Raw genomic sequence first — 27,185 nt, 5'->3', positions numbered from 1 at the left:
ACAATTTTGACGAGCAGCGCTATCATGCTGGGGAATAAAATGAGATTCTCGGAACAGAAATCAATACACTCACCCAGCAACAGCAGTAAAATAAACATATGTTCAATGGACATTAATGTTTTATTTGTTTGAGAAACCCTATTTACAAAACGTCTTTGAAAGAGCTGCGTTGTCTCTGCTGGAGCTCTTCAGACACTGATATAGAAAGTTGAGCTTTCTCCAGGAAGCCCAAGTACTTTGCAGAGCACAGAGCACTTATCAGAGGTTTTTATCTTCTCTGCCTCCATCTGGCTAACAATAGTTTGCTCAGACACTGAATGAGCGGCAAGGAAGCAGATTTCATATGAATTACGCCGTTGCTTTTGTAAAGGTGAGATCCAGGGAACAAGAATGTCTGGTTACTCCACCCATATTGCTTCTTTGAAGTAACCACGTTCATTTAACTTACTGTCTGTTCTTCAATTTACAGTATGATCTTTCATGGCAAAATGCAGGAGCTCTTGATACAACATGATGCAATTAGATTTGTTTTCAAAAGCAGTGTTTTGCACCCTCTAGAGGCAAGCTCATCTTCATACAAGTGAGATCCTGTGAATTTGTAATTATTTTGCATAACAACAGCAAATGAATATATCAAGGGTTTAGAGCGAAAGGGGCGTAAGTAACAGTTTCCTAATATTATAGTTTATAGCAGAGCAAAACCAAAACTTTAAATGATTGCACCTTGTTATTCAAAACATAAGGTATTAACCAAATTTAATCTAGGGTTTTCACTCGAGTCTTTTGTTTTTTTCACTTTATTCTGATTTTGTTTACACTTACAAATGTGTTCTTCTGACCACCAGATAGAGCTCAACAAGAACTTTCCAATGATATATGCCAAAGTGGCAAAAGTGGCACTTATGCCCCTTTTGCACCAAACCCTCAATATGAAGATTGGCCAAATAGGGCAATATCGGCAAAATGTCCATCAGAAGACAGGCAATAATCCATATGTGCATAATAAATTCAAATTATAAAAATATCAATCTTTTAATATAAACTAAATGTTCAGTGCACAAAGGACAAATGTACAAATCATAAACTTTACACATTGATTTAAACATAAGACAAGCATGTTAAAAATCTATTAACATGGTCATGAGAGTTAATATCATCTCAGGAAAAAAATAAAGAAGGTTTTTAATTAGTTAAAGTGATTGGCATAAATAGGACTGTAAATAAATTATGAGCCTTTTTTCTCTGCTTCCATACTTCTCGGGCAAGCAGGTTGTCGTAATTTATTCCCACAGTGGACTGGTACTTGTGTCACTTGCATCTGTGGATGAAAGAGGGAGCATTTAGCAGTGTAAAATATGCATGACCCTGGACACAATAAAGCTCCTAATGTCTACCACTCTGCCAGACTTCACCCTGTTGGAGCTCTGGAGGCTGACATCAATTTATCCATTCAATTCACACTTTCACTGTAGCTACTCACATTATTCCAAAACCACTACCACTTTATACAGAATGAGTTGTATGAGTATTGCAGATTAGGGCACAATGACCGTATATGCAACAAATGTAAAGATAATAGCCTATTCCTGCATACCTAGCATGTCTGGTTTTACTAAAATGTTAGCTATTTTGATGTTTATCGGTCCTTAATCTTGTTTTGTAAATCTTTTATTGAGAGCATTCTCTGCTACTATATGATTTGACGGTTTGGTAATGCCAGGGTCACCAACACACATAAACTAGACAGGATAGTGAGCGAGTGTGGAAAACAAATATTGAGGAGTGACAGGCTGATCTTTCTCATTTGGCACATGGACAGACTTGAGTAAAATCTCCAGCGGCAAATCGTATCCTCTTTCAGGGGAGTTTCAGCTCCTCCATTAAACACAGGTATATGCACTAACAATAAAAGCTAACAGAGCATAAAACTGTCTTATCCCCACAGCTACTATCACAGTTACACACAGGGTAGATGATTGATTGTCTGCAAGGATCAATGTTGGGAATGGTCACAGCAATAAAAAAGATACTCAGGGACAGGAAATCCTCAACCTCACCTTGCTTTCATAAGTGTTTCAACAAAACGGTTGCATTTATACAAATGAAGAAGATATCATACAACAAATCAAAGTCACCTGGGAAGTTTGTGAAAATTTGGGGTGCATTTATAGGATGCTGTCAATCTCTGAAGGCCCTTGAATGCACCGTCTCATTTTAATGTTTTAGTATTGTGTTTTATTTTTTAAGAGAAATTAAAGTTTCTTAAATCCATCCTACCTGCAGGAGCCGTGGTCAGTGTCGTCTCTTGGTGCCACAGAAGGTGGAGTTGCGGTGGCAGCGGTGGAGCGGCCTGGGCCTGAGGGACGGCTGGGGTCGAGGGAGGCAGTGACAGCGCTCCACGTCTATCTCACAGTCAGGCATCCACGAACTGAGTGGAAGCTCTAACCAGGGGGAAATAACAATAACATATGACTTTTCCACCTTGTTAGCTAACTCTCCGTATCATAGCATAAACCTATTTAACAGTAAGTGCCAAAAAAGTTTGCAAAATGTTTATTTTCTTATATTTTATATCATTACTTTTAATTCCTGGAAAACAACATATTTTTAATGGCTACTTCATGGCGTGCCAGTAGGCGTACTTAAAAATTCCAACCAATAATACAATCACAGATTTTTCAACCATCCCCTCCTCCACCTCTCCCATCATATAAAACCTGCAACTTTCCAACTTTCAAAGTGCCACCAATGGGGCATTTTTGGGTGTTCACCCCCGAAAATCCTGGCTCCTTTTCCCTAGTGTCCCGGTGGCTAGAATTTATTCATTTTTAAGATTTGTCACAGCTGAAGATTATGCAGAAAGCGTTTCAGTTGTTTCACCAACTACACCGAGAATGCAATGGGTTTCACTGGCTTTGTTTGTTCTGGTCCAACCCACCCACTTCTGACCAGTCTCTCCCCACATTATGTCCTGCCCCAATATCCTGTTTCAAACGGAAATATGTTGAATTACAGAAGGAAGACGCCATCATAATGTTGTTTCCTTGTGATTTTAAATAGGTGCATTACATTCTAGGTCTAGTCAAAGTTGGTGCACACAACAGACAGGCCCTCCAAGATACTTGCACACACACACACCTGGTTTACTAGAGGGGTAAGGTATGCAACCGTCTGTCATGCAATCCCAGATCAGCCCACTGGCACAAAGTCTCCTGGAGTCTTCTGCCTCTGGCAGCGTGGGACAGCAACTGCCAATGAACCAAGTGGATTTGAATGGAAGAGTATATAATTAAAAAGATAAAATAGGAATACACCACAGGAATTTCAGTGAAAGAAATATGATTGACTGAGCTGTGGGACTCACCTACTCCTCCTATGAGGTCGGGCGTTGCGTCGTATTATGGCGGGCTCCATGCACTTGCACTCTGTATGATTAGCTACTTTTATAAGCACGGGCTCAGGTCCAAACTTGAATGGGATCACACTCAGAAGCTGAAATGCATACAATCACACACACACACACACACACACACACACACACACACACACGCATACAAAGGGAATGGTGATCTAAATCTTCAGTTTTTTTTCATGTCTCTTCCTTGAGCAACCACTGAAAAACTTTGTGTGGTTTGTACAGTTTAATATCCAACATTCAAATACTTAGAATAGGGTTTCACACAAAAGTTAAAGAATCTCAACTTAAAATCTCAAATGAGATTTGGACACTCACAGTTTTATTGACATATGTGGTGGTTGTGTTTCTGCAGGTGACACCCTCTTGATTGCAGCAGCCGTTGCACCTGTAGGGTTAGGGTTAGTCATATCTTGGTTGGAGGACAAATTGATTCCATATGATCATATAATAGGATAAATCCTAAATAAATCATTTGATTGAATCAACCAACCAACAAAGAATGCAGATATTAAACAACATTGTAAGGTGTTCAAAATGCTAATGGTGGCAGACACTTTTGCCTAAGTGACTCTAAATTTCATCTTATAGTTTTTATTATTATAATGGGGTGCAAAGCTGAAGCAAAAATAGCCAGAAATCAATTTGCACTCTATATCTAAAACAAAAGGAGTCTAACAGCCCTGCGCCATTCAATTTTGTGAAAGCGTCCCAGCCAGGAATCGAACACGGGGGTATCCCGAAAGAAAGTCTGCAGTCTAACTCCCTGCGGCACACTTTCACCCACGTGACCAAAAGTGGTGAACAGTGTGATCCACCGACAATGCGATCCATAGAGCCTCTGCTGTCGCGGGGCTAAAAATAGCTCAAATCAGGGGAGCATTCACAACCAATGTTCCCTCTAAGCTGTGTGCGTCTGTGCAAGACAGCTTGGTGACCTTTGCTTAATAATATATTGCATTGACCAAATGACATCCTGTCAGTCACCAGTCTCCGCTCCACTTGTCCCCAGAAATTTAGTCGATATAATCCGTTTTTGGACAGATGGCGACATGCATAAGTGTGCTAACACAAATTAGCACAAAATGTTCACACTATGATAAAAATTCTATTAAAACAGCAATACAAACTGTTTTGTACTGATATCAGAGATATTTAGGTCCCTGTTTTACAAAATGATGCAGGTAGCCAGGGGCGCTGCAGGCAGCAGCTATGGACGACTATGGACGCCGTCTCAACTTTCATTTTGGCTCTGTATTTACAAAGGTTTTCAGCATTGGTGCAGGCCGTCTATTCAATGTCTATTCAACGTCTATTCAAGGTCAAAAAGTTTTGCTTGGAAGTTTTGGTGACATCAGTGATATTAGATGCAGGGACTTTGCCAAAGGTCAGCGTTTGGTGAATGGTGTCAATGTTCTGGATCTGGCTTGATGCTGAACAAACCTGTAGACGGACACACAAGGTGGCTTGAAGAACATTGAGGGGTCGGTGCCCAGTTCCTTGGCCACATCAACACACGTTTCCCTCGGCATGCACTGGGTCCGCTGCCACTCTTCATCTATGGCTAGACGGGAGAGACACACACACACACTGTAAGACGTTCACAAGCACACAGACACACACACACATACACAGAACTCACATCATGTATGTTTTATCCAACCTTTAAGTATCTCCAGGCTGTATGAGTCAGCAGCGTAGCGTGTAGACCGGTGTGATCCTGCTGAAGAGGAAGAGGAGGAGGAAGAAGAGGAAGAGGAGTGGAACTCTGCCTGGGTCTCTGGTTGCTGCAGTCTCATCCGACACTTCCACAACTTCCAGTCAGGAAAGTCTGTCAGCCTCAGCAGCTCGTCTAGGCTGGAGGCAGACCTCACCTCTCTCTCCCACTGCTCCTGACTCAGTACCTGATGGGATCAATAGATCTTCATCCTCCAGTGTTTCATTTTACCATATAAAAAAAAATACCTCACTGCACTAAGTCTATAAAATCCTAAAACATTGAGTACAATTTTACTCAATGTCACAGTGCCCCTCTGTGGTCTTCCTGAAGTGTCCGTCCACATAAACTAACATAGAATTCAGTTGGGGAGGCACAATGATGCTGTTGAAAGCAACTTATGCCTAATACATGAAACTCATAGCAAAAGTCTATAATTGGTTAATGATGCAACTCCTTCTATCTGTTGATATGCATTTACTATTTCTTATTTTCTACTATTAGTGAGGGTTATTGAAGGTGTATTGAAAAACATGCACAGCTCTGCCAGAGGAGGGCAATAATCATGCACCAATAAAACAATGAAACCTCTATGGTCATGTGTTCACAGACCAAACATTTTCTGATAAGTTTCAAGCAAAAACAAACTTTTTTTTTATATTCAAACCATCTGATCGTATCAAATCCAATAAAATCATAGCTACAGTATCATGTATTATCATGTGCTAATGTGACATGACACTGTGCCTCATGAGTATACTGAAGCTGAGCGGTTGTGGTGTGTGTTGTAGTGAGGGATGATTTGGAGCGCTTGGCCTGATGTCACACTCATTAGTCAGAGTCTGCTTATCAACAGCTGCCTGGCAAATCTGTGTGTGTCTGGTCTGTACTGTACTTATATCCTCATAACTATCTCTGAATGCTGCTCATTCCAATGTCTCATGACTGCACCACAGAATATAAATATATATATATATATATATATATATATATATATAAAGACAGTAACAGTGAAGGGAGACAGTGAAGAGAGACGGGAAAGATGGGAGAGAGAGGGGGGTGACATGCAAAAAAAGGTCTTGGGCCGGATTGAAACCCAGGTCGTCGCAGGTATAGTATGCGCTTTAAGCAACTGAGCCATCAAAATGCCTCCAAAGACTATATATTTGAGTGAAGAAAGTACAGTGCCATCCCCTCACAGAAATACATCAAATATGCACATACACTACCAGTCAAAAGTTTGGGCACACCGCATTTCTCTATAGTTTTACTATTTTCCACATTTTAGAATAATAGTAAAGACATCAAAACTATGAAGTAACACAAATGGAATTATGCAGTGACCAAAAAATTGTTAAACAAGTCAAAACTATCTTATATTTTAGATTCTTTAAAGTAGCCGCCCTTTGCCTTGATGGAAAGGCAAAGGCTTTGGAAAGAAATTCATACATAGGCATCAACTTTACTATTTATATTTGTCTAAAAAAAACAAATTTAAAGTATAAGCCTTTAGATCAAAATGGCTTTAAGATGATAAAAAACATAGTACATTCAATCAGGTGTGTCCAAACTTTTGACTGGTAGTGTATATGTACACAAACACACACACACACACACACACACATGCTGTACACGTGCACATTCACACACAGTCCCACATGTCAGTTTATCCTTGGCATAACTCCACAGAACAGAGGAGCTGTGCGTTGGGGGTGAACTGATGGCAGAAAACCATGTTTCCCATGAACCACCTGTCATGCTGCCACTGAAAAGCAAGTTTCCCATGATGACATAAACCAGAACAAAATGGATACAGAAGAATACAGATGATCCAAACAGTAGATTTGTCTGCTTTGGATCAAATACTTTTTGACATGTATAGAAGCCAAACAGTTATGTGTCTTTTATGTTTGTTTGTTTTGTTTTTATACACCAAATATAATCTCTCCACAGCTCTCATAAAAACAATTAAACTTCAAAATGATATTTGTCTATGTCCTATGTGAAGTGTATTAACTGTTTCTTTTTGCTTTCCCACGCAAAACCTGATGAAATTTTAATAGACTTTAAACACGCAACAGCCAAGTTGAATTCAGGACTCCCAAATTTCATTTATGAGGCGGGAAAGCCAAAGCCTGATACCGGATGGTAGGTCTACAGCTGGGGCGGAGGCAAGGCAGAGAGGACAGTCATGGAATATTACACTTGTCTGCATAACTTTTGCTTTATTTCCTCTGGACAATTGTAAGGATCTGAGCCCTCTGATGTGTTCAATGTGTTGCGGAAAGGAGGGTGGGGCAAGTTGGCTGGCTGACTGCTTCCACTTAAATCAGAGAAACAACAACAGAAAATAGGGAGGTTTCCCCTCAGCAATTTCTACCAGGGAATAGACCCACTAATGAGAAACAGAGAGGGAGAAGGATGGAGAGAGGGATGACAGGAATTGTAAGGGAGGAAAAGATAGAGGGAGAGTGAAATAGAAAGGGAATGGAGAAGAATGGAACAGAAAACGAGCAAAAGAGGGAAGAGAAGGAGTCAAGGGATTCGAAAGCGGCACTCTGACGCAGAAATGGTTGTTGATACTGCAAATGTTACTACCTCTGACGTTTCCTCTCTTAGTCATTTAACATGTTTACATAAGAAAAGCCACAAGCATACACACACATGATCACTGTCGATTTCGGTTTCCACAGACAGCACACGGTGAATGTGTGTGTGTGTGTGTGTGTGTGTGTGTGTGTGTGTGTGTGTGTGTGCACTGCACTGTTAACAACTGGTTAAGTGAAAGAGGAAAAAGGTTAAAAAAAAAAGTCAATCAAGAGTGAAATAAAGCCCCAATCAGACTAATGCACAAAGAACTTTAGAACAATAAAGTGGCATCATTTGTTCTCTCTGGGCAATGTTAGATCATGAATGAAAATCATCTTCAGCACCAGGGGAAACAAAATCTGCCTTTTTGGATAAGTTACAAATAACAATGAATTGTAAAAATGTTGAAGCATGCTACTGTAGGCTACTTAAGTGGCTGCATAGACATGCATTAGACAGAAGCTGCATTTCAAAACAGAATGGTTCATATCCCCACTTACCCCACTCCCCCCTTCTCTGTGCATGCTGTGGCCCACTTTGACCCAGCTCAGCTCCACCACCAGAGTCACCAGACAGGAGACTCGGCACAGAGTCTGTTTCATCTTCATCATCGGCCCTTGGCTCTGCTCAGTCCCTTTGAGAAGCCCTCAGTCTCGGCGGCAGACGCTTGTCTCCTCTTACTGCTGCTGGAAACCACTTAGGGCTGGCTGCCTCTCCGTAGACTCGCTGTTTCCCAGACCAGCTGAGTCCCTCAGACCACACACACTCAGTCCTCTCAATGTGTGTGTGTGTCTGAGCCAGACGCAACCTGTCACAGCCACCCAGACACCCCCAAGCCAAATGGAGCAGGCTAAAGAGGCTTTAAAACATGCACCTCTTACTGCTGAAGCTTTGATGCAGATCCCGAGGTGTCCAGTTAAATAAGTAGGCTACTTGCAGTAAGAAGCCGAGAATTACCTAAGAAAAACGAAAGTCAGGATTCCCGTGAAGACTTCTTGTAGCCTTATTAGCACGCTCTCTCTTCCCAGTTAGTCCAAATGGGTTCAAGGCCTATTGGTCTCGTCGGGGCCTCTTGCTAGATGATCTGTAGACACTCCTCTGTGTTCAGACTCCTATTCATCTCTCTCTCTCCTCTCCTCTTTATACTTTAACTCCCACCTCCAATAAAAGTTTCTTCAGTCTGGACCTCAGGCTTCCCCCGGCATCTAGGGCCAACTGTTTCATACAGTGGTTACGATATCTGTCTGTGAAACTTCTCCTCTCTATCAGTCCACAGCTCTCCAGATCCTACTGTGGTGTGTCTGTGTAAAAAGGCCCTGGGGTGGAAGTAGAGTAGCCACACACTTAGTTCCTCTCCCTCAAGATCTGGGCTGGGGCTGGGAAGGTCTTATGAGAGGCCGGTATGGTTGTGTTTGTGCCTGTCCTTGTGTCTCTCCCACTGGCTGCTTGTCTGGCTGTCCTCCTGCCTCAAAGTGCGTCTCTTTATTTGTTTGTGTGTTCCTGTCTTCCTTTGTCGATGTCTGTCTTCCTGCCTGTCAATCGATCAAGTCCCCTGCCCATTAAATCCCGTGTCAGTGTCTTTCCCTCTGGAGTTGCCAAACCGCACACAGCCTTGCAGCAGTAACATGTGTTTTAAATGTGATCCAGACCGCTGTAATACGTGAGGGAAATGAGGGGCCGGCACCACCCCGCTCCTTCCAACACCCCACCCACTCCCCCATCCAGGCTCATTTGACTCTGGATTTGCTCCGCTAGCAGTAGACACGATGACATTAGAGGAAATATGAGAACAATATTCATTATTCATATGCAAATGAGGAACTTCAGCTTGTAAGGCCTCTTTTCTGTGGGTTGCAAAACTATGCTTACAATGATTAAACAGGACTAAACAATGTGAATACTTTTCAAATGACGCACAACAATTACGTTCATTCTTAAGCAAATTTTATGGTAAAAATGCATTTCAAACATCATAACATTCACAAAACATTTATACTATTAAATAACAAAAACAATAAGTTTAACCAAACTGCACAAAACATTTTTTTTTCAGGATTTTAGCTCTGCTACAGTAGCAGCTTGGTGACTAGCAGTGGGAAAACTGAATAAAGTTCAAATTTAACAAGGGGAGTGGAGAGCAGTTAAATTGCTATTTACTGGCAAATGTATATTTAACAAGGGAGGGGGGTAAATTAAAAATTGTGCTAAGGTTCATTTCCTCCTCCCTCACATGCCTTTGAGCACTACTGTGACATACAGCATGCTATGATAAATGCCGTAAAATGGTAAATGTACTGTAAGTGTGTACACTTCCTGGCGAATGGATATGCACATTTTCACACATTTACCATTGCTATTTTCACAAATTGACCATGACATATTATACATCTATAAAACATATATTTACAGTAGCAAACAAGTAAAGCAAACGCCTGCTCATTGTGTTCAGAGGGAATCTCTGATCTTGGACCTCCAGTTCATGGCCCTCTCAAAGCCATTGCTTCCAGTCTGGTAATCTCTGATAGCCTGTCTGATCTCTTCTTCTGTGGTCATTACAAATGGACCTGGAAGGCAGAGGCAGCAGGCATGGGTTAAGTTGTGTTCGCAACCTTTTAAAACACACTGATCGTTTGATTTTTGAATGACACAAATGTCATACCGTGTTGTACCACAGGCTCTTTGATGGGCTCTCCAGCGATCAGCACAAAATGAGAAACCTCAGAGCCCTGAGCAGAAAATAAGAGGCAGCACCGATCACATTTGACTGAAGCCGACTGTCTGTAGCTAGTCACTTGTATTGTCAAAACACTTGGAACTGAAGTCTCTCACTTTGTTTTCAGCCTTGACACAGTCTCCATCTCCAAACACCACAGTATGATGGGGCTCTATTCTCTGCTGCACCTGATCTGGGCCTTAAGCAGCAAAGGAAGACAAGGAAGTCCAACTTTAAGTCCTTAAACAACTCTGGCATGCTCCATTTTGAACACTTTTGGGCTGTGAGTAATATGTAGGCCTATTTTTCAATTTGAATCAAGATCTGACTTTATTTTATTATCATTTTTTATTGACATGGACATGACCCTACCTTACATTCATATATCAGTATCATTGTTGTTTTGTCAGGACTAGTCTACTATGAGATTCAATCTAAAATGTGATCACTCCTACCTGAATGACTGAAATGTCAACTATTGACCCAAAACCAGCCTACTTGCAGCTTACGGATTGACCTGTGCATCATGAGCAATAATTACATGTTTCATAAATCATTTCAGAATACCACACATTTTTTTTGTGACACTAAAACATATCTGTAGCATAAGATGGAGAAACCACTGGGACCAATAGAAATTAAGACTCCAAAAATGGGCACTTCCATGTTTCAGAAGTTTTTACCTGGTTTAGCACTTTACTTACACACTGTACCTCTTACTGTCTCTCATACTAAATGCTGAGAAAGCCAGACACTTCCATTTGCGGTGGATGCATTCATCAAAGCCAGCTGGTCCTGATTTGGCCAGACTACATGTAGAGTTGGAGACCTCTTGATTCAAATAACTTCTTTAATCTTAGCAGCCATTTTCATTCTCTCTTGTCTTTAAAACATCTGACAGCAATTACAACCAGTTTGTGAGATCCTGCAGTGTAACGATTAAGTGTAATCAAATCATAATGCAATTTTAAGGAAGAATATTAAAAGGGGAATTCTGACTAAAAACAACAGGTTTCAACAAAAGCCTTTGAAAATGAGTCTACGGTCTGAAAGGGTTTCTTCTCATGCAAGGGGAATTCTCTGTGCAATTTGCCCTGCAATGTTGTCCAATAAGGAGGAAAAGTATTATTTCACAATATAATGTTGAATAGCAACACTCATAAAATAGTGCTTTGTTACCAACTGTGGGTCAGTTCACTTTACCATATTGGCGGGGATGTGTATAGAAAAGCTGACAATGTCGGGTAAAGTTCAGCTCCAAGTGCTGGGGTTTTCTAAAGTTTAAAGAGACAATAGTTTATTGACAGTAAGAATCCATCAAGCCTTAAAACTGGAACCCATCAGGCCTTTTGGCAGAAGCAACAAGAGCAGTTGCTATTGGACTGAGATCACACACATACTCTTCACTTTGATATGGCAGTCAAATGAGGAGGATGAGTAGGGAGTAAAGTTAGTAATCAAAGACATGGAAAATAATTAATGAATCTAATGAATCTTACTATCAGCTATTTTTTTAATTAGTGATTTTTCTGTTAATGCTTCTGCTTATACTATTCTTAGGTGTTAGACAATATAAGACATGCATGTATTTATAGGTAACTATCTCTGCAAAACTATCTATCTCTAAAGTTGTGCAGTGGCCATGGCAACACTCACCAACATGAATGGATCCTGATAGTGTGTAGATGAATGTAGTCCATCCTGTCAAATATAGACATTCATATATTATTTATTTACAATTTAAATAAGATTGGGTGAAACATTGAAGAATGTAAATCTCCTCATTATTAACTGTCTGCATTGTGAAGTGTTAGTTAACAGGGAAAATGTGTGTTAAATTAACATTACCCATTTAACAGTTTAACGTCAGTTGGAGAAGAGAATGCACTCTTCTGTACAAATCCTATAGTGTTATTGCATTTACCTTGTTAACGTTTTATAACATTAAACAGATAGACAGTGCCGTAATCTGAAATGAAAAAGATGCTGACTTTTTTTAAATTATGACTCCCACATTATATATTGCTTCTTTTCCAGCTGATGTTAAACTCTTGGGTGGGTAATGTTCATTTCCAACATTTCCTTTTCCATTTGACTACAATTTCACAGATTCTCTCTCTCTCTCTCTCTCTCTCTCTCTCTCTCTCTCTCTCTCTCTCTCTCTCTCTTCTCAGCAGTGTGAAATGCTGAGCTGTCCTGTGCAGCAGCAGCTTTACAAGCTTAACAAGTCCTGAAGGGTTTCCGTTGGCACTGTATATATGTGCAGATAGCATTATATCCACATCTGTCTCAGTCTTCCACAGTAACAGTGATGTCTTACTCGAAACCTTAGGCTGACCCCAGTATATACTGATTGAGATCCCACTTAGACGGCAGGTATCATAGCACCAAATACAAATTACAGCAAGCCCAAGAGGAGGCTGTAGCTGTTGCTGTTGTTTTTGTGTTACTGACAGTTCTTCCAAATTGTTCAGTTGGTGGATGGCTGCTGTTACCAGCGAACTGTTTTTTTAAATACTAACTGACTAGATTTACAGACAAACTCTGGTGTGCTCAGCAGTGTTGTGAACTCCTGAGGCTGCTCCTACCTGTGGGGACCGGCTGGACATGCATAGCTCCTGCCTGCAGTCTGAAGTCCAGGTATAAGGTTGGTGTCCTTGTAAAGATCTTAGACTAGGCAAAAAAACACAACACAGTCTTATAAAACATACATACTACATAACTCCATCCCTCTCTCTCTCTCTCTGTCTCTCTCTCTCTCTCACACACACACACACACACATAGCTTGCTGACTCAGCTACAACCTTTAAGTGATTTTGTATAAAACAAAAAAGACATTCTTGCAAAATTTAAAATAGTGCCATCACTGATTTTCATGCCCATTTGTCGACAAATTCAGATCCACCCAGACTGCTGTTCCATGCATACAGGTTGTGTACGATAAATAACTCAAAGTTGCATTGCTTTTTGCTACTCACAGAATCAAGTTTCAAGTTTTAAGTTTTATTGTCACATCACAATTACAGCGAGTATAAAAGCGAGTGAAATGCCATTTGCCATTTGGCTTGCCAATCTCTATTGACCATCTCAGACTTATTGGAAGTTTCATGGCTTGCACTTTCTACAGCAAAACAGCTTTCTTGTTTTGTTTTGTTTTGTTTTGTTTGTTTTGTTCAGGCAATCATTTTGGTAACTGATAGCAAGATCAGCCACAATTGAATCAATTCACTTTGCATAACAATACAGTTGGCTTCAGATATAACAGCTCTAATCTTACATTGCACTGGGTGATATACGTATTACCAGATGCGGCTGAGCTTGCTCCATGTTTGCAGTTGGCACAAATGAACTTAAAGAAGCCCTGCTCTAAATCCCAACAGCGAGGCCATGCAAAGAGGAAATGTGAACGAGAAATAAGAGTGCGGTGAAGGAACTGAAAATGTTTTCGTAGAATTGTTCTTATTGTGTATTGAAAACTGTTATCATGATTACAATACAATAAATACAGTGCAGTGAAACGAATGTATCACTGTTCAGTGGATCAGGATTGGGTATGGAAAGAGCAGGCTACAGGAGTTCAATGACCGATGTTAAACCCAGTGGTTTTAATGACGAACTGCAACTCCCTGTGTCTCCTGCTCTGCTGTAACCCTATACAGTCTTCACACACACAGACAAACACACACACAAACACGCTCTGTCATGTATTACTATACTTATGAGAACCTTCCATTGACCATGTTCATGTACTAACCTTAAACCGCATTAATAGGTGCATAATTTACCCTCACTCCTAGCCTCACATGGGCCCCTTTTAAAAGTCAGAATCAGTCCTCACTTCCCTAAACAGTCCTCATGTCAAAACCCCCACTAATTCTCACAAGTGTCATAAAACAAGACACACAAACACACACACAGAGCCACAGACATGTCACCGCTACCTCACAGACAATCTGCTCCTCATTTCCTGTTTCCTCTCTTCAGACAGACACTCCTTCCACTTACCATCACCTAGTCTGGTTCACACACATTCCCATGCACACGCACACACATGCATGCATAGACATAGCCACATTTATGTCATTGTTTTTCTGTTTTACTCTTTGTGGTGGTGGCCCCGAGCATGCAGCAAATGACTAGTGACCATGAGATCAACAACTACCAGGGAGTAAACATCATGTGTTGTTTTACCCCGCCAAAGCTCTCTGTTGACCTTGCTACCATTGTAGTTTGATTTAATGATGTTTCAGTGACGCACAAGACTTCACACTTGATCATAACCATGAATTAACATAACTGAGATAGATTGGTATTCTGTCCTTTCACCTTTCCTAGGTAAATGTTAACATGTAAAATCAGAGTTAACCAAATTTAATGATTGTGTCAGCTAATTACATCAAAATAACTTCCGAACAGATTCGGTGGATTCCACGCAGAATTAGTCAATTAAAATACTTTTAACCTATTGTGAATAAATGTCTATGTCCGAAAACTGAAAATGTAATATTTAACAGGAAATAATGTTTCGTCTTCAAAGGACTGAAGGTTTGATATTAGTTCAAATGTAATGTCGGTGACCTCATAAACACACACACACACTCACGTAGACATAGACACACACAGACAGAAACACACATATACACACATGCACAAACAGACGGACACACACACACGCACACACACACACCTTTGCCCCCAAGGCTTCTCCAGATATCACTGCGACTGTAACTCCTCCTTGGCTAGGTTTGGGGATCTCTCTGCCTCTCAGCTCCTGGTACGCTGGTTCCACCATCTTGTCCCGCCTTGGCAGATTGACCCACAGCTGTAAACCCACCACCGGCTCCTCTGACAAGGGCATCTCAGCATGGACCACCCCCCGTCCTGTGGTCATCCACTGGGGGACAAGGAGAGGGAGTTTCAAAGATACCAAAGAGACACACAAATGCTAAACCATAAATGCATATACACATAAACACAGCAACACATACATATTCATACTGTACAAACACAACAACACATATTCATACTGTACAAACACAACAACACACATATACATACTGTATAAACACACCAACACACATATACACACTGTACAAACACAACAACACCAACATACATACATACTGTACAAACGCAGCAACCCATATACAGTACATAGGCACACACACAAACAAGCATGTACACATCATTTGGTTTAATATAATTTAGGGAACACTATAAAACAGCATGTGGAGCTGACTTCAGGCAGTGATTCATAACAGGATGAAATGAAGTTCAGCTTAACCGCTTCTCCCTCGCCTATATGGGCCAACTGGAAATTTCCAGTCTCTACTTTTTAATGCTGCTTGTCTGTGACGATTCATCTGTGGCTGTTCATCTTTCACATGTTTTTACTGCTGTCTGCTGAAGGTGGCTAAATCAATTGCTCCTATGGGGATCGACGGAATAATAAAACAAAACATGCAGAATACAGTAGAAGATAACTGGAAGCCCAGAGCATGGAGGTAGTGCAGATTTGTAAAAAGTTAGTTATTGAAATGAAGTGAATCACTGGGTCAAATCCAATTTAAAACATCAAATATGCAAATACATACATTCAACTCGTGAAAAAGTAATCAGTTTGGGTTCATGAAGTCCAGTTCATGTACACTACCAGTCAAACGTTTTTTTTTTTAATTTTTACTTTTTTCCACATTTTAGAATAATAGAAAAGACATCAAAACTAAGAAATAACACAAATAGAATTATGCAGTGCACCAAAAAAGTGTTAAACAAATCAAAACTATCTCATATTTTAGATTATTTAAAGTAGCTGCCCTTTGCCTTGATGGAAAGACAAAGGTATTGGAAAGAAATTCATACATAGGCATCAACTTCACTATTTATATTTGTTTAAGAAACAAATTTCAAGCATTTAAGCATAAGCCTTTGGATCAAAATGGCTTTAAGATAATGAAAAACATAGCACATTCAATCAGGTGTGTCCAAACTTTTGACTGGTAGTGTATATATGTAGATGTATGCATGTACAATATGTTTTCATTCATTCAATCATTCACTGAAAAAATTTCTCAGGCCAGTTGTTCTGCTGGAGTACTGTATTTAATTCTTCCTTTATGCGCCCCTTCTTAATTTGAGACAATGTTTGAGCCTTCACTAAAGGGACAGGGGGGCGTTCATACAGTTGATGGTTTGTTGACAGCTTGAGCATCTGTATCTGTCCCCCATGAGGTCCAGCCCCTACAGAGGGTGCACATGCCCCGGCTAGAGCAGACTTAGCTGAGCCGACTGAGCCTCTGTTGCAGATTGTAGCTGAGTCAGCAGGCTGTGTGTGTGTGCGTGTGTGTGAATGTAACTTTACTGCTTTGAAAACACAGGAAACAACCCACAGGGCATGATATCCAATTAGTGTGAGTGTACAACGGTATAATGTATATATAATGTGTGCGTGGGGAAGTGTGTATGCCAATATCGCCTAAGTCTTGTTGTCCTCTTTATGGTCTTTGATTCAGATGAAGAGCCAGTGGACTGAATGCCTCTGGTTGAAGTGAATGACTCTGCTTGAATCTAATATTTCGAAGAGCGGAAAGTTTAACCACTTGGAACACTTCAAAAATCATGATGACATTGTTTTTATTCAAACACTAGTATCACTGTACCTGCAGATCCCCAGGTTTCAGCTGTCCTGAATGGCCACAGAAGTCTTCATGGGCTGACATTCCCTCTAAAACGTATGTTACCTGGTGGAGGAAAGACACATAGAAAAGTGTAGCATGTAAAGTACAATACAACAGATATGCTGACAATGTGCACAGTTCAAAAGTTAAGATGAGCTGATAATTTGTCATATTTCAAAACAAATGCAGAGGAATGGGATATTGCTACGATATAGTTAATCTTATTTAATTTTGACAGCACTGTTTTAAAGTAATGTACTTTTTTTGCATTGTCATCCTTCAGGTTTCAGTCAGTCAGGGACTGAGAGCTGCTTCGAGACTAAAAGCACGTGTGCGCTGGCGTCCTCCGCCCCAGCGGTCAGACTGGACAGGAAGAGAGGTGCTGAGTGGGAGGTCAGGGTTCAGAGGTGAACATCTGTTTCAGGGAGGTGAGCATGGGCCCCTGCAGCGAGTCGCCTGTGATCTGGCTCCACAGCTGTGTGATTTCAAAGGTCATGTGACTGTGAGCAAACACACCTGCTGAAAGGCATGCTGGGAGTGCACCAGCCAGCCTAGTCCTATCCACCCACACCAGGGGCTCAAATGGAGATTTAAGTTGCATCTGCCAATCCAAACAGACTTGGAGGAATCTAATCTCTGGGAATCTAAGGATATTTGGCTTTTAGTTTGACTCTTGAGATAGGAGTAGGGTTTAGGTCCATGCTACCTCTATGCTGAATATCTTGACCAGAGTTAACTATAGGGACACATATAAAATTTAGAGTTACTTTGAAATTCCTGGTAACATATAAATGCAAATAAATGAAAGGTTTGTCGTGAATGTAATATACAGTATCACGTTTGAATTTGAATGAATGAATGAATATAAATCCCTTTTAAATAAAAAAACAGGTTGGTCACAAATTGTCACAAAGAGAGCCAAGGACAGTGGACATCAAAAGTTGACACACACCCCTTTTCTGAAATGAAAAGCCATTCAATGAGACTTTTTACACTTTCATTTGGACATTGTAACAAGCAAAATGAAGACAAAAGGCTATTAATTTCTAAGAATGTATTAAAAATGGAAAACACCTTGGTTGAGAAAGTGTGCACACCACTTATAATGGTGGTGGCAATTGTGTGAAGATTGTGGTGTGGATTGAGGTGTGTGTGTGTGTGTGTGTGTGTGTGTGTGTGTGTGTGTGCAGGAAAGGAAAGGAAATGAAGAGAGAGGGGTGGCTGATAAAGTGGAATTTAAGGTAGATTATAAACTGTGCTAAATGAATGGGTTTTGAGTCTGTACTTAAATACTGAGACCGCGTCTGCTTTCCTGACATTACCGGTAAGCTTGTTCCAAAGGGAAGCTATAATGGGAAAAGACTCTGCCCTCAGGTGTTAAATATACAGGGAATGACGAGGAGACCTGCATCCTGTGAGAAGAGAGTTTGTGTTGGCTTACAGGGAGTAAGAAAATCACTGATATACTGTGAGGCAAGGCCACATAATGCTTTAAAAGTCTGAAGCAGGACTTCATGATGAATGTGTATCTACAAGAGGCCAGTGAAGACTAAGACCACGGTAATGTGATCACGTTTTCTGGTTCACGTGAGTATTCTGACTGGTCCGTTTTGAATAAGCTTTGGACAGCCAACATGTCAGTGTGTCAGGAACAATGGTCAAGGAAGACTTCCTTTTGGTGGAGACAGAATACATTAATTTAAAATGCGCAGAAAAATAAAATACCACAAAACCAAGTATGGTTTCACAAAAACACATCAAAGGCAGATGCTGAATTTCTCTGCTGACTGCTGGGGCAATTCCTCTCTTTCAAAATAGGGGAATTTTGTGAGTTGGCGTAATGCAATTTGTAATATTCAGCATATGGGCTAAAATTGAGAACTTTTGAAAACCTTACAGTACCACTGTAAACTGATACCTCTGCCTCTCTCTTCGGTTGTAATGTCTTCTATAAACCTGTTAAATCATCCTTTGTGGAAGGCACTTTCTTTACACTGACCTGTCATCGCCATCTAGTGATCAAAATATGAAATCCAGCTATCTTTTAAGGGATTTGGCCTTCTGCATCATTGTTCAACCTTTTCATCACTATGTAAAACCTGTGCCAATATAGTTGGCTGAGTCAGTCAGAGGTTCCACATGAGGACAGAGAATTTGTGTTCATTTATTCAACTAAGAGATCTGTTTCTGTTTTGTCTCCAACTCAGCTTTTAACTGTGTGTTTGCTGCATCTTTGAATAGCTTGGGCTACTTAAAAAAATGGTTAAAAATTAGGTTATAGTTAAAAAGATTCTTACCGTCTCAAACCCTCTGTGAGGGTGATCTGGAAAACCTGATGGCTTGCTCACCCGAAATTCGTCCAACATCAGGAAAGGATCAAGGTTCCTCAGCTGAAAATAGAAAATTGCATGAAATAGGGCAGTGATTCTAAACCTTTTTCATATCAAGGACCCCTAATTTAGTCTACATTAGGGCCACAGACCTCCATTTGATGAGATTTTGTCTCTCGGACCCAAATCTGAGAATATTTTTATTGTTAGATACGATTTTGTCCAGAATTCCATGACTACCTGTGATGTAGGTATACAGTGAAACTAGTCATTCATCTATATTCTTTGATTAAATAATGTTGAAGTTTAACAATTCATCATTTTGCTGGGGACCCCCTGGAACCCCCTGAAGGACCCCTGGTGGTCCCCGGACCCCACATTTAGAACCAATGAAATAGGGGGTCTAATGTGTCCAAGTCTGTGATGGAAAAGGAAGGCCATGATGTTGATCTGTGCTAACGACTTTTGTGTCTGAAAAACTGCCGCATAGTGGGGTTTATGGTTACCTGAAGAGGGTCCTGTACGGATAACTAGTTCTATACATTATTCAGAAACTTACCTCCTTCCTGCCAATGCTCCTGCGGACACGTGCGCCGACTCCTTCTGCCTGTTCCACACTCAAAACTGTCCTTTCAACCCTCCTCACCTTCATTGTGCAGGGAAAGGTTTTACCAGCAGCTAAAAAACATAACTTAGAGTTATGACCAATGACCAGGGATAAAGATGACCCTAGGTACGATTCATGGAGAAAATAAAATGGTTTATTGTGAGGTGACAAATGCTTCTCAATGAGAGGACGGTGTCCTGTGCACAGCTGTAGCTCTTTGAGATGCTGAAAAAATGCAGGAAAGCAGAAACTATAAATCATAACGTGCAAACTTTTTCACCTATTTATCTTTATAAAACATATCAAAATGCCAGTAAAAACACTGGAGTGTCACCCTTCATATCCCTGCTGTAACTGGTTTGCTCATCAACCCTGTGATGCAGAGCAGACGTAATACGGGTGTCACTGATCCACCCTGGGTCATGTGACTAAATAGTCAAGTCAAATTTATTTGTATAGCCCTTAATTACTGGTACAGTCTCAGTGGGCTTCACACTGCCCACATTATGAAAATAGTAAATGAAAACAAAAACACAGGCCAGGGAAAACACACTGAATACAAATAGAAGTTCAGTCAGAGACACTTACATCAAAAGGTGCATGGACCATTTATAGCACAAATGGTTATACAGTTATATTTGGCAGAAAAAGGCTCTGCTCTTGAGGAAGCTCCCCAATGAACCCAAGCAGCATGCGAGAGATTCTGCAGGCAGCGCAATAAACCCCTCAAGGCATAGTAGACATATATCATTCAATAATATGAAAACCAACATAAAACCATTCAGAGATAGCTTGCACAACATCCTGTGGAGGAGGTTGGGAGGAGGAGGGTCAACAGCAGCAGAGGCATGAATGATCAGCAGTGTGAGCTGTCAGATCGACTTATTTGAATGTGATTGGTGATTGAGTGTCAGCTGATACTGACAGATAGATCATACAATACCAATAACATATTATTCAGTATTGTACAACTCAACTATTCCTACAGCTGGATTACCTGTAGCAGCAGAAATATATAAATTCAGATATAATTCAAATTATAGTACTTTTCAATATTGTCTGCTCTAGGATTGGGAAGGTTATTCTCAGCGCAAATTCGTTAGACTGAAGCTGATCCATGATATTGATCTTAGTGTTTATCCATTGCATTGCATTGCATCCATTGCAGTGTGTCCACAGAGGATAGAGACTGCTGGGGATCATCACCAGGTTTATGTTTTTAGACATTTGCTGGGACTAGTAGCTATGGTACCAAAACATTTATTAGCCTATTATATTAATTGTATATCACATATTGTTATGATATTCTGAAATGCTCTTGTATTTGCATGTAGTGTAGCCTTTACCTGGCTTGTAGGCCGTTTTAGTGACATGACCCTTTAACAGATATACCCATACCACACCTGTACTGCATCACCTGACGCCAGTCCGATGTTTTAACACGATATTGAAAAATTAAAAACAAAAAATATCTCAAACAAGTCGGACTATAATTGATTTTGAAGTGATTGTTTTTATTATCACGTATGTTTTTATCACGTAACTCAACGCTAGGCAGACAAAACGAGGTCTTTCGGAGGCACAGGCTTACCTTATAGTTTAAAAAAGGCACTTCCAACGCTGTTCTCAAAAATATAGGTTTTGACTGTGTTTTTACGGTGTAATTTACAGGAACGCCATTGCTGTTATTGTTGTGACTGCGCGCCCGTCACCACAGTGCGGAAGTCAGGTAAAGGGGCGTGGCTAACAGAGTGAAGCTCTGCCAGAAGCTCAGTCAGAATACAAGATATAGTAGAGTTCAAACTATAAAAATTACAAAATTACAAAATACCAAATTTGAAAATAAACAGTATAGTTAAGGGTGAATCTTATTTTTATTCCCAAGGTTATTTTCACAGCATATATTCATAGCCATTTAGGCCTATAGTAAAACAATGAAAAATCAAAGTGACAAGCAATAAAAATGCTAGGCATGAATTAAAACTTGGTAACATAAGAATAAAACATGCAAAAATAAAATGGATACAAAGATAACATTTAAAAGCCTGTAAAAATGTGTTCATCACTCATCACTTTGCATTCCAGCCTAGGGGTGCTGATAATAATTGCACTGTGAGTATATAATTGACTATGATTGACTATGACTACCAGGAAAGGATGATAGTTTACGTATGAGCACGTGAGCTCATGTCTATGCTTTTGAAAGTGAATGGGCAGGCTAAATGTCATAGTCACAACCACAAAAGGCCTTGCATCTGTTGAACATATTCCTCGGTCTTAGATCTTTCTGGAGCCATCTCTGAAGCCTCTCCATTGTTCTGCTGCTGCCGGCGCATGATGTCCTTGGCAATACGCACGCTTTCTGCCTGTCCTCCAGCCAGGTTCAGTGCATGAGGTCCAACCTGTGCTCAGTGGGAGAAAACAAATTGATAGGGGAGTCATAGTGAATGACTAGTCTGTAATCTGCATTTGCTGGAGCATAGATTGTTGTTGAGAGGCCTAAACAGACACCAAAACACTGTATAGAGTCCTACCTGGAGTGCGGTGTATTGCCCCATTAGATAAAGGGGGCACCCTGGAGCCCACTGTAAGCTTTCTGTTATACAAGGCCAACCATCTATCACCTGCATGGAGGGACAAGCAGGACACAGGTTGTGTATGTGGTATCTTGTTCATGTCAAATACATCAATCAAATACATTCAATCATAATGTATGTATTACAATTATATGGTATGCATCAAATACCACCTGAAAGGTATATTTTAACATTTTATGATATTCAGTATTGATAATATACAACACTAAGTATATATCTGGTAAGAAAAAACAAAAAAACATAAAGAATTGAGTTAAATGAAACTTCCTGAAATTCCAATTCAATTCCAATTCTGTTTCCTGTAGGCTTCTTAAAATTCCATTTCCAATTCCAATTCCCAGTTGAAATGGAATTGATGAGTTCATCCATGAATTGACCTCAACCCTGCTATCCATCCATCCATTCATCCATCCAAGAGCCTATTTTTCTGTCTAACCCACCTGAATAGGGAATTCCTTCATCATCCCAGAAAGCAATGGGTCCTGGTTGACGTCCAGTTTGCAGCCAGTGGCCAGCCAGATCATGTCCCCAGTCCAGTGGTCCCCACTGCTGAGGGACAGGCTCCAGGCCTGGCTCCTGTAGCACCACCTGGCTTCACTCACCTAGACAGTCACAGGAGGACCAGTTCAGCTCTGGTCTCATCTCATCTCGTTTCATCTCGTTTCATCTCGTTTCATCTCATCTCTTCTCATCTCATCTCATCTCATCTCATCTCATCTCATCTCAACTCGTCTCATCTCATCTCATCTCATCTCATCTCATCTCATCTCATCTCATCTCATCTCAACTCGTCTCATCTCATCTCATCTCATCTCAGCTCAGCTCAGCTCAGCTCAGCCAACTCAACTCGTCTCATCTCATGTCGCCTTGTCTCGTCTCATCTCGCTGCTGTCCCACACCCCTCCACATCCCGTCAGGAATGTACATTTACCATTACCTGACAGTATGTCTTAACATCCACCTGTCCATTCAGGATGAATGGCTGGAGGTGGGCGTAGGCCTCTGGAGTGACGGCTCCTCCTTTCCTTGCCTGGCGAATCATAGCCAGTCGCTTGTGGAGACTCCTTTCATTATAAAACTGTCGCAGGTAGGCTCGGCCGTCCATCTTGATGCCGTGCTCCACGTGGGAATAACGACCCACTAGGCTCTCCACATCGCCCACATCAAACTGTTTTAACTGTAGAAGAAAACATTGCAGAATGATAGCATGTATGCTGGAGACAGACAAGTGGAATTTAAATCTTTTTTCTTATTTTTTCTTATTCTTAGACTTTGGTACAGTCTATATACAGTATCACACTCGACCTGGAGGTGTTTCCTCATGACCCATGTCACATGGCTGGCGCCTTGCTGCAGGGCAATGGAGATAGTATGAGCGCTGGTTAGACCTCCTCCAATTACCATCACCTTCTGTCCTGCCTCACACACCACACACATCCCTACACACACATAAGCACACTGTAAATTAAAGGGCACAAGGTCATTTTTTTTGTCCTCAATTGAGTTGAACTGAAATTTCCACTGAGGGCTACAGAGAGGAACTGAGACATCAAGTGAAAACTAACAAACTAACAAACTAACATCTTGCTTCCTTTATATGATGTATTTCCTGTTGAATGATATTGGGGAGGGACATAACACGGGGAGAGATCATTCAAAAGTCACATCAGTTAGGGAGAGAAAGGCAAAGCCAGTTTTATGTAATGGGAAGGGTGGAGGGGCGGGATTGCTCAAAATGAGATGATCTGATAGCCTTCTAAAATGTAGGCTATGAGTTCCAAAATTGATGATATCCCTGGTTGTTGATGTATTAGTGTCACTTTTGTTTTTCACAGCAAACCATATCAAATTATTCTCCCAACTATGTAAAAAAAAAAAAAACTTTCTTTCCCCACAAAGCTTTTGTGTATTTATGTGTTGATTCCATAAACCCCCAGAAGTAATCTGACTTACCTTGTGTGGGAAAAGCCTCTTTCTGTCTCTGACTATCTGTTTCCTGAAGTTTTTGCCGAGCGATGGGCAGGTGATGCATGAGGTGCACGGTATGTTGCAGGCGCTCCTCTGGGTAGCTCTCTCCAATGCACCTCACCCAGGCAGGGATGTTTGCCATCTGGGCACGGGTTGGACCTGTTGCCATAACAACCTGGCGGGCCTTTAGTGTGATGCCTTCCTGAAGTTGGACTTGGAAATATTTCACGCTCTTTCTTGCCCCATCTCCCTTTCTCTCGCTCTCCCTCATCGCCACACCCTCTATTTCCCCCTCCTTCATCCAATTATTTTCCTCTTCTCTCTCTTCCTTGTCCTCAATCACAGGGGTGATGCAATCCACTGTTCCCTTTACCAGCACTTTGTCCAGGCTGTATCTCTCCACCTGTATGTTCAGATTCATTTTTATAACAGTTCAAATAACTGGGTGAATAGCATCACATTGCCCCATGCTATTTGATTTTCTATTGCCTTCAGTTTTGCAGGAAGGTATTGAATACCTCATGGGTCTCTTTCATTTTTAATCAACCTATATTTCTTGGTGAAGCATCATGTAGATTTCCAAAAGGCTGTATATGTGTGTGTATCGCTTGCTGTGTCACTGGGGGGTAAGTAACCTTAAGATCAGGGATAGTGGAGGGTAAACTCACTTAAACTCAGTTTACCTCTTTATTTGCAGAATACACTTAACCCATTTTTCTTTTGGCTGGTATAAATCTTTATAAGCTAAATTCTTAGTATTCATCATAGAAAGTAGTATCAAACTGATATATGAGTTATGGGAGACAGCATAAATTAATGCTTCTCTGAAAGTAAATTAGTTTTGTTTATACTGTGTGAGCTTGGACTTATAAGGTTATATCGATGCAGACTGCAGATATTGAGCATCAAAGTTTTGACATACCATCTGACAAAACTGTTATACTGTACTTTCTAGCATTTTAAATATTTAACGCAATAAGGTTATTTAAAAAAAATAAATAAATAACACCACACAAGCATAAAGTAACATACAAGGTTGTTTGATAACAAAGTTAGACGGAACTTTACAAATCCAAGTTCACGACTGGAGATTGTTTTTATAATGACAACAACTGGAGGCCATACTGTAGTTTACCTAGCTTTTTTTTTTACTTACTACTACACCACTGGTTAGGATGCATTTTTTGCATGCTTTGGGAATATCTTTTATTTAGTAACACATTTTCAAGACATGGTTATATAGTCAGTCAATGTTATCTTACTGTTGGGAGGAACACGACACAAACATACAACAAAGATGTATAGTTACATACAAGTCGAGTACACACAATGTTTTCAAAGTCCAACAAACTTCATCAAAATGCTCAGTCAATAACAGCCAGCATCCACAGTAGCTGATATAATGTCTCTGATGCATATTCAACATGCCATGCAGTATATACACATACACACACACATATAGGTGTCCAACCTGCTCTTTAAAGAAATCCACGCTTAGTTTGGTTCCTGGCAGACTGAAGGATAAACTCTTCTTGAGCGCCGTGGCGATGTTCAGACGTCTCCTCTCTTTCTTGCCTAGCCGCATGTCATTGAAGAAGGCATTGTCGTCCAGAATATAAACCTGGTCTGGAAGACTGTGAAGCTCCGCTGTGCGATCACACTTCAGAACAAACTCCTGCAATGCCTTCTGTTGAGGAAAGCACACACTCATTCTCATTTACGTTCATACTCAAACGCATGCCTGTGAAAGCTTTACTGTTTACTGTAAAACTCTTGTGTGTGCTGTGTGTGTTTACCTTGTTGAGAGGGTCTGTGTGCACCAGTGTGTGTGAGCGCAGATGAGGGATGTTAAGAGCGGTGAACTGGCTTTCCCACAGAGCGGTCCACTCTCCGTAGGAATCCACCACTCTGAGGCTCAGCGGGGGGCAGAGGATCCTGTCTGATACCATCGGCGGTGTCAGCTGCTCCTCCAGCACCTGACCTGCAAACATTAATCACAGACCACACCTCATATACCTGAACTAGTGGAAGACACAAAGGAACCAAAGGTCTTTTTGATGATGCTATGCACACGTGTATGGCAGGTGATAACATTCAGAGAGGAAGACTTTACTGTCTTATTTTGTAAGCTTACCAGTTGTTACCCCCCTCTTCTTCTTGCTCCTGGAACGTTTGTTCCTGGGCGTCTCCGGGTTCGGCTGGGGGCTCAGAGGGAGCCGGTCCGGGTTAAGGGTTGAGTCATGTGCAGGGTCAAAGTCTGGGTCAGGGTGAGGAATGGATAGCAAACTGGCCAGGGTCAAGGCATGGGGACCAGCCCCTATTATTAACACATCGAACATCACCATCTGGAACACACACAAACACACACACAGAGGTTATACCTGAAATAGTTAAAAGAAGTGTGCAAAGGTTTTGAAACCACACTTAGTTTCATATACTGAAAAAATGTCACTCTACGCATAGAGTATAGCCTACCATATATGGATCACGTTTCCGTTTTGCAGTTTTTTGAAGTGAGGTTTTTTAGTAATATATTCATTTCTAATTCAAGCTGATTACAGTGCTCTAAAA

General features: G+C 40.8%; 3 protein-coding genes across 4 annotated transcripts; all 3 read right to left on the bottom strand.

Annotated features, from left to right (window-relative positions):
• Positions 1–941: 941 nt before the first annotated feature.
• Positions 942–8,512, bottom strand: vegfd (vascular endothelial growth factor D). Its single transcript, XM_071900429.2, has 8 exons — positions 8,222–8,512; positions 5,079–5,319; positions 4,859–4,979; positions 3,734–3,803; positions 3,365–3,492; positions 3,139–3,248; positions 2,278–2,441; positions 942–1,318 (listed from the first exon to the last, which is right to left on the bottom strand). Exons 1-7 carry the CDS (start codon positions 8,330–8,332, stop codon positions 2,293–2,295), a joined length of 930 nt encoding a protein of 309 aa, XP_071756530.1. The 5' UTR covers positions 8,333–8,512; the 3' UTR covers positions 942–1,318; positions 2,278–2,292.
• A 1,148-nt stretch (positions 8,513–9,660) lies between these two features.
• On the bottom strand, positions 9,661–21,735 carry pir (pirin). Of its 2 annotated transcripts, XM_071900426.2 has the most exons (10): positions 21,641–21,735; positions 20,002–20,120; positions 19,410–19,502; positions 17,095–17,175; positions 15,123–15,329; positions 13,023–13,107; positions 12,091–12,135; positions 10,551–10,633; positions 10,381–10,447; positions 9,661–10,285 (listed from the first exon to the last, which is right to left on the bottom strand). In XM_071900426.2, the coding sequence occupies exons 2-10, from the start codon at positions 20,092–20,094 to the stop codon at positions 10,167–10,169; spliced, it is 873 nt and encodes a 290-aa protein (XP_071756527.2). In that variant the 5' UTR covers positions 20,095–20,120; positions 21,641–21,735; the 3' UTR covers positions 9,661–10,166. The 2 variants fall into 2 exon arrangements, with proteins under 2 accessions (XP_071756527.2, XP_078139686.1); XM_078283560.1 differs by lacking the exons at positions 10,381–10,447; positions 10,551–10,633.
• Positions 21,736–22,141: 406 nt separating this feature from the next.
• On the bottom strand, positions 22,142–26,953 carry LOC139912574 (uncharacterized). Its single transcript, XM_071900408.2, has 10 exons — positions 26,749–26,953; positions 26,411–26,595; positions 26,086–26,301; positions 24,941–25,017; positions 24,633–24,850; positions 23,952–24,085; positions 23,584–23,823; positions 23,087–23,248; positions 22,584–22,673; positions 22,142–22,451 (listed from the first exon to the last, which is right to left on the bottom strand). The coding sequence occupies exons 1-10, from the start codon at positions 26,951–26,953 to the stop codon at positions 22,281–22,283; spliced, it is 1,698 nt and encodes a 565-aa protein (XP_071756509.2). The 3' UTR covers positions 22,142–22,280.
• Between the last annotated feature and the right edge of the window lie 232 nt (positions 26,954–27,185).

This window comes from Centroberyx gerrardi, chromosome 1 (genome assembly GCF_048128805.1).
Source record: "Centroberyx gerrardi isolate f3 chromosome 1, fCenGer3.hap1.cur.20231027, whole genome shotgun sequence".
In the NCBI taxonomy this organism is placed as follows: Eukaryota; Metazoa; Chordata; class Actinopteri; order Beryciformes; family Berycidae; genus Centroberyx; species Centroberyx gerrardi.
This window is presented reverse-complemented; position numbering and strand designations above follow the sequence as displayed.

What these genes read in the sequence shown, in the direction of transcription:
- LOC139912574 (XM_071900408.2), bottom strand. Translation starts at nt 26,953, where the DNA reads ATGTTCGATGTGTTAATAATAGGGGCTGGTCCCCATGCCTTGACCCTG. An exon ending in AAAACTTCAGGAAACAGATA is followed by an intron (nt 24,086 to 24,632) that starts GTCAGAGACAGA and finishes ATGTGTGTGTAG; the next exon opens with GGATGTGTGTGGTGTGTGAG. An exon ending in ATGTTAAGACATACTGTCAG is followed by an intron (nt 23,249 to 23,583) that starts GTAATGGTAAAT and finishes GTGACTGTCTAG; the next exon opens with GTGAGTGAAGCCAGGTGGTG.
- pir (XM_071900426.2), bottom strand. Translation starts at nt 20,094, where the DNA reads ATGAAGGTGAGGAGGGTTGAAAGGACAGTTTTGAGTGTGGAACAGGCA. An exon ending in TGAAACCTGGGGATCTGCAG is followed by an intron (nt 15,330 to 17,094) that starts GTACAGTGATAC and finishes CTTGTCCCCCAG; the next exon opens with TGGATGACCACAGGACGGGG. An exon ending in TGTCCAGCCGGTCCCCACAG is followed by an intron (nt 12,136 to 13,022) that starts GTAGGAGCAGCC and finishes TATATTTGACAG; the next exon opens with GATGGACTACATTCATCTAC.
- vegfd (XM_071900429.2), bottom strand. Translation starts at nt 8,332, where the DNA reads ATGATGAAGATGAAACAGACTCTGTGCCGAGTCTCCTGTCTGGTGACT. An exon ending in CAGCCTGGAGATACTTAAAG is followed by an intron (nt 4,980 to 5,078) that starts GTTGGATAAAAC and finishes TCTCCCGTCTAG; the next exon opens with CCATAGATGAAGAGTGGCAG. An exon ending in TTACCCCTCTAGTAAACCAG is followed by an intron (nt 2,442 to 3,138) that starts GTGTGTGTGTGT and finishes CCCCCTGGTTAG; the next exon opens with AGCTTCCACTCAGTTCGTGG.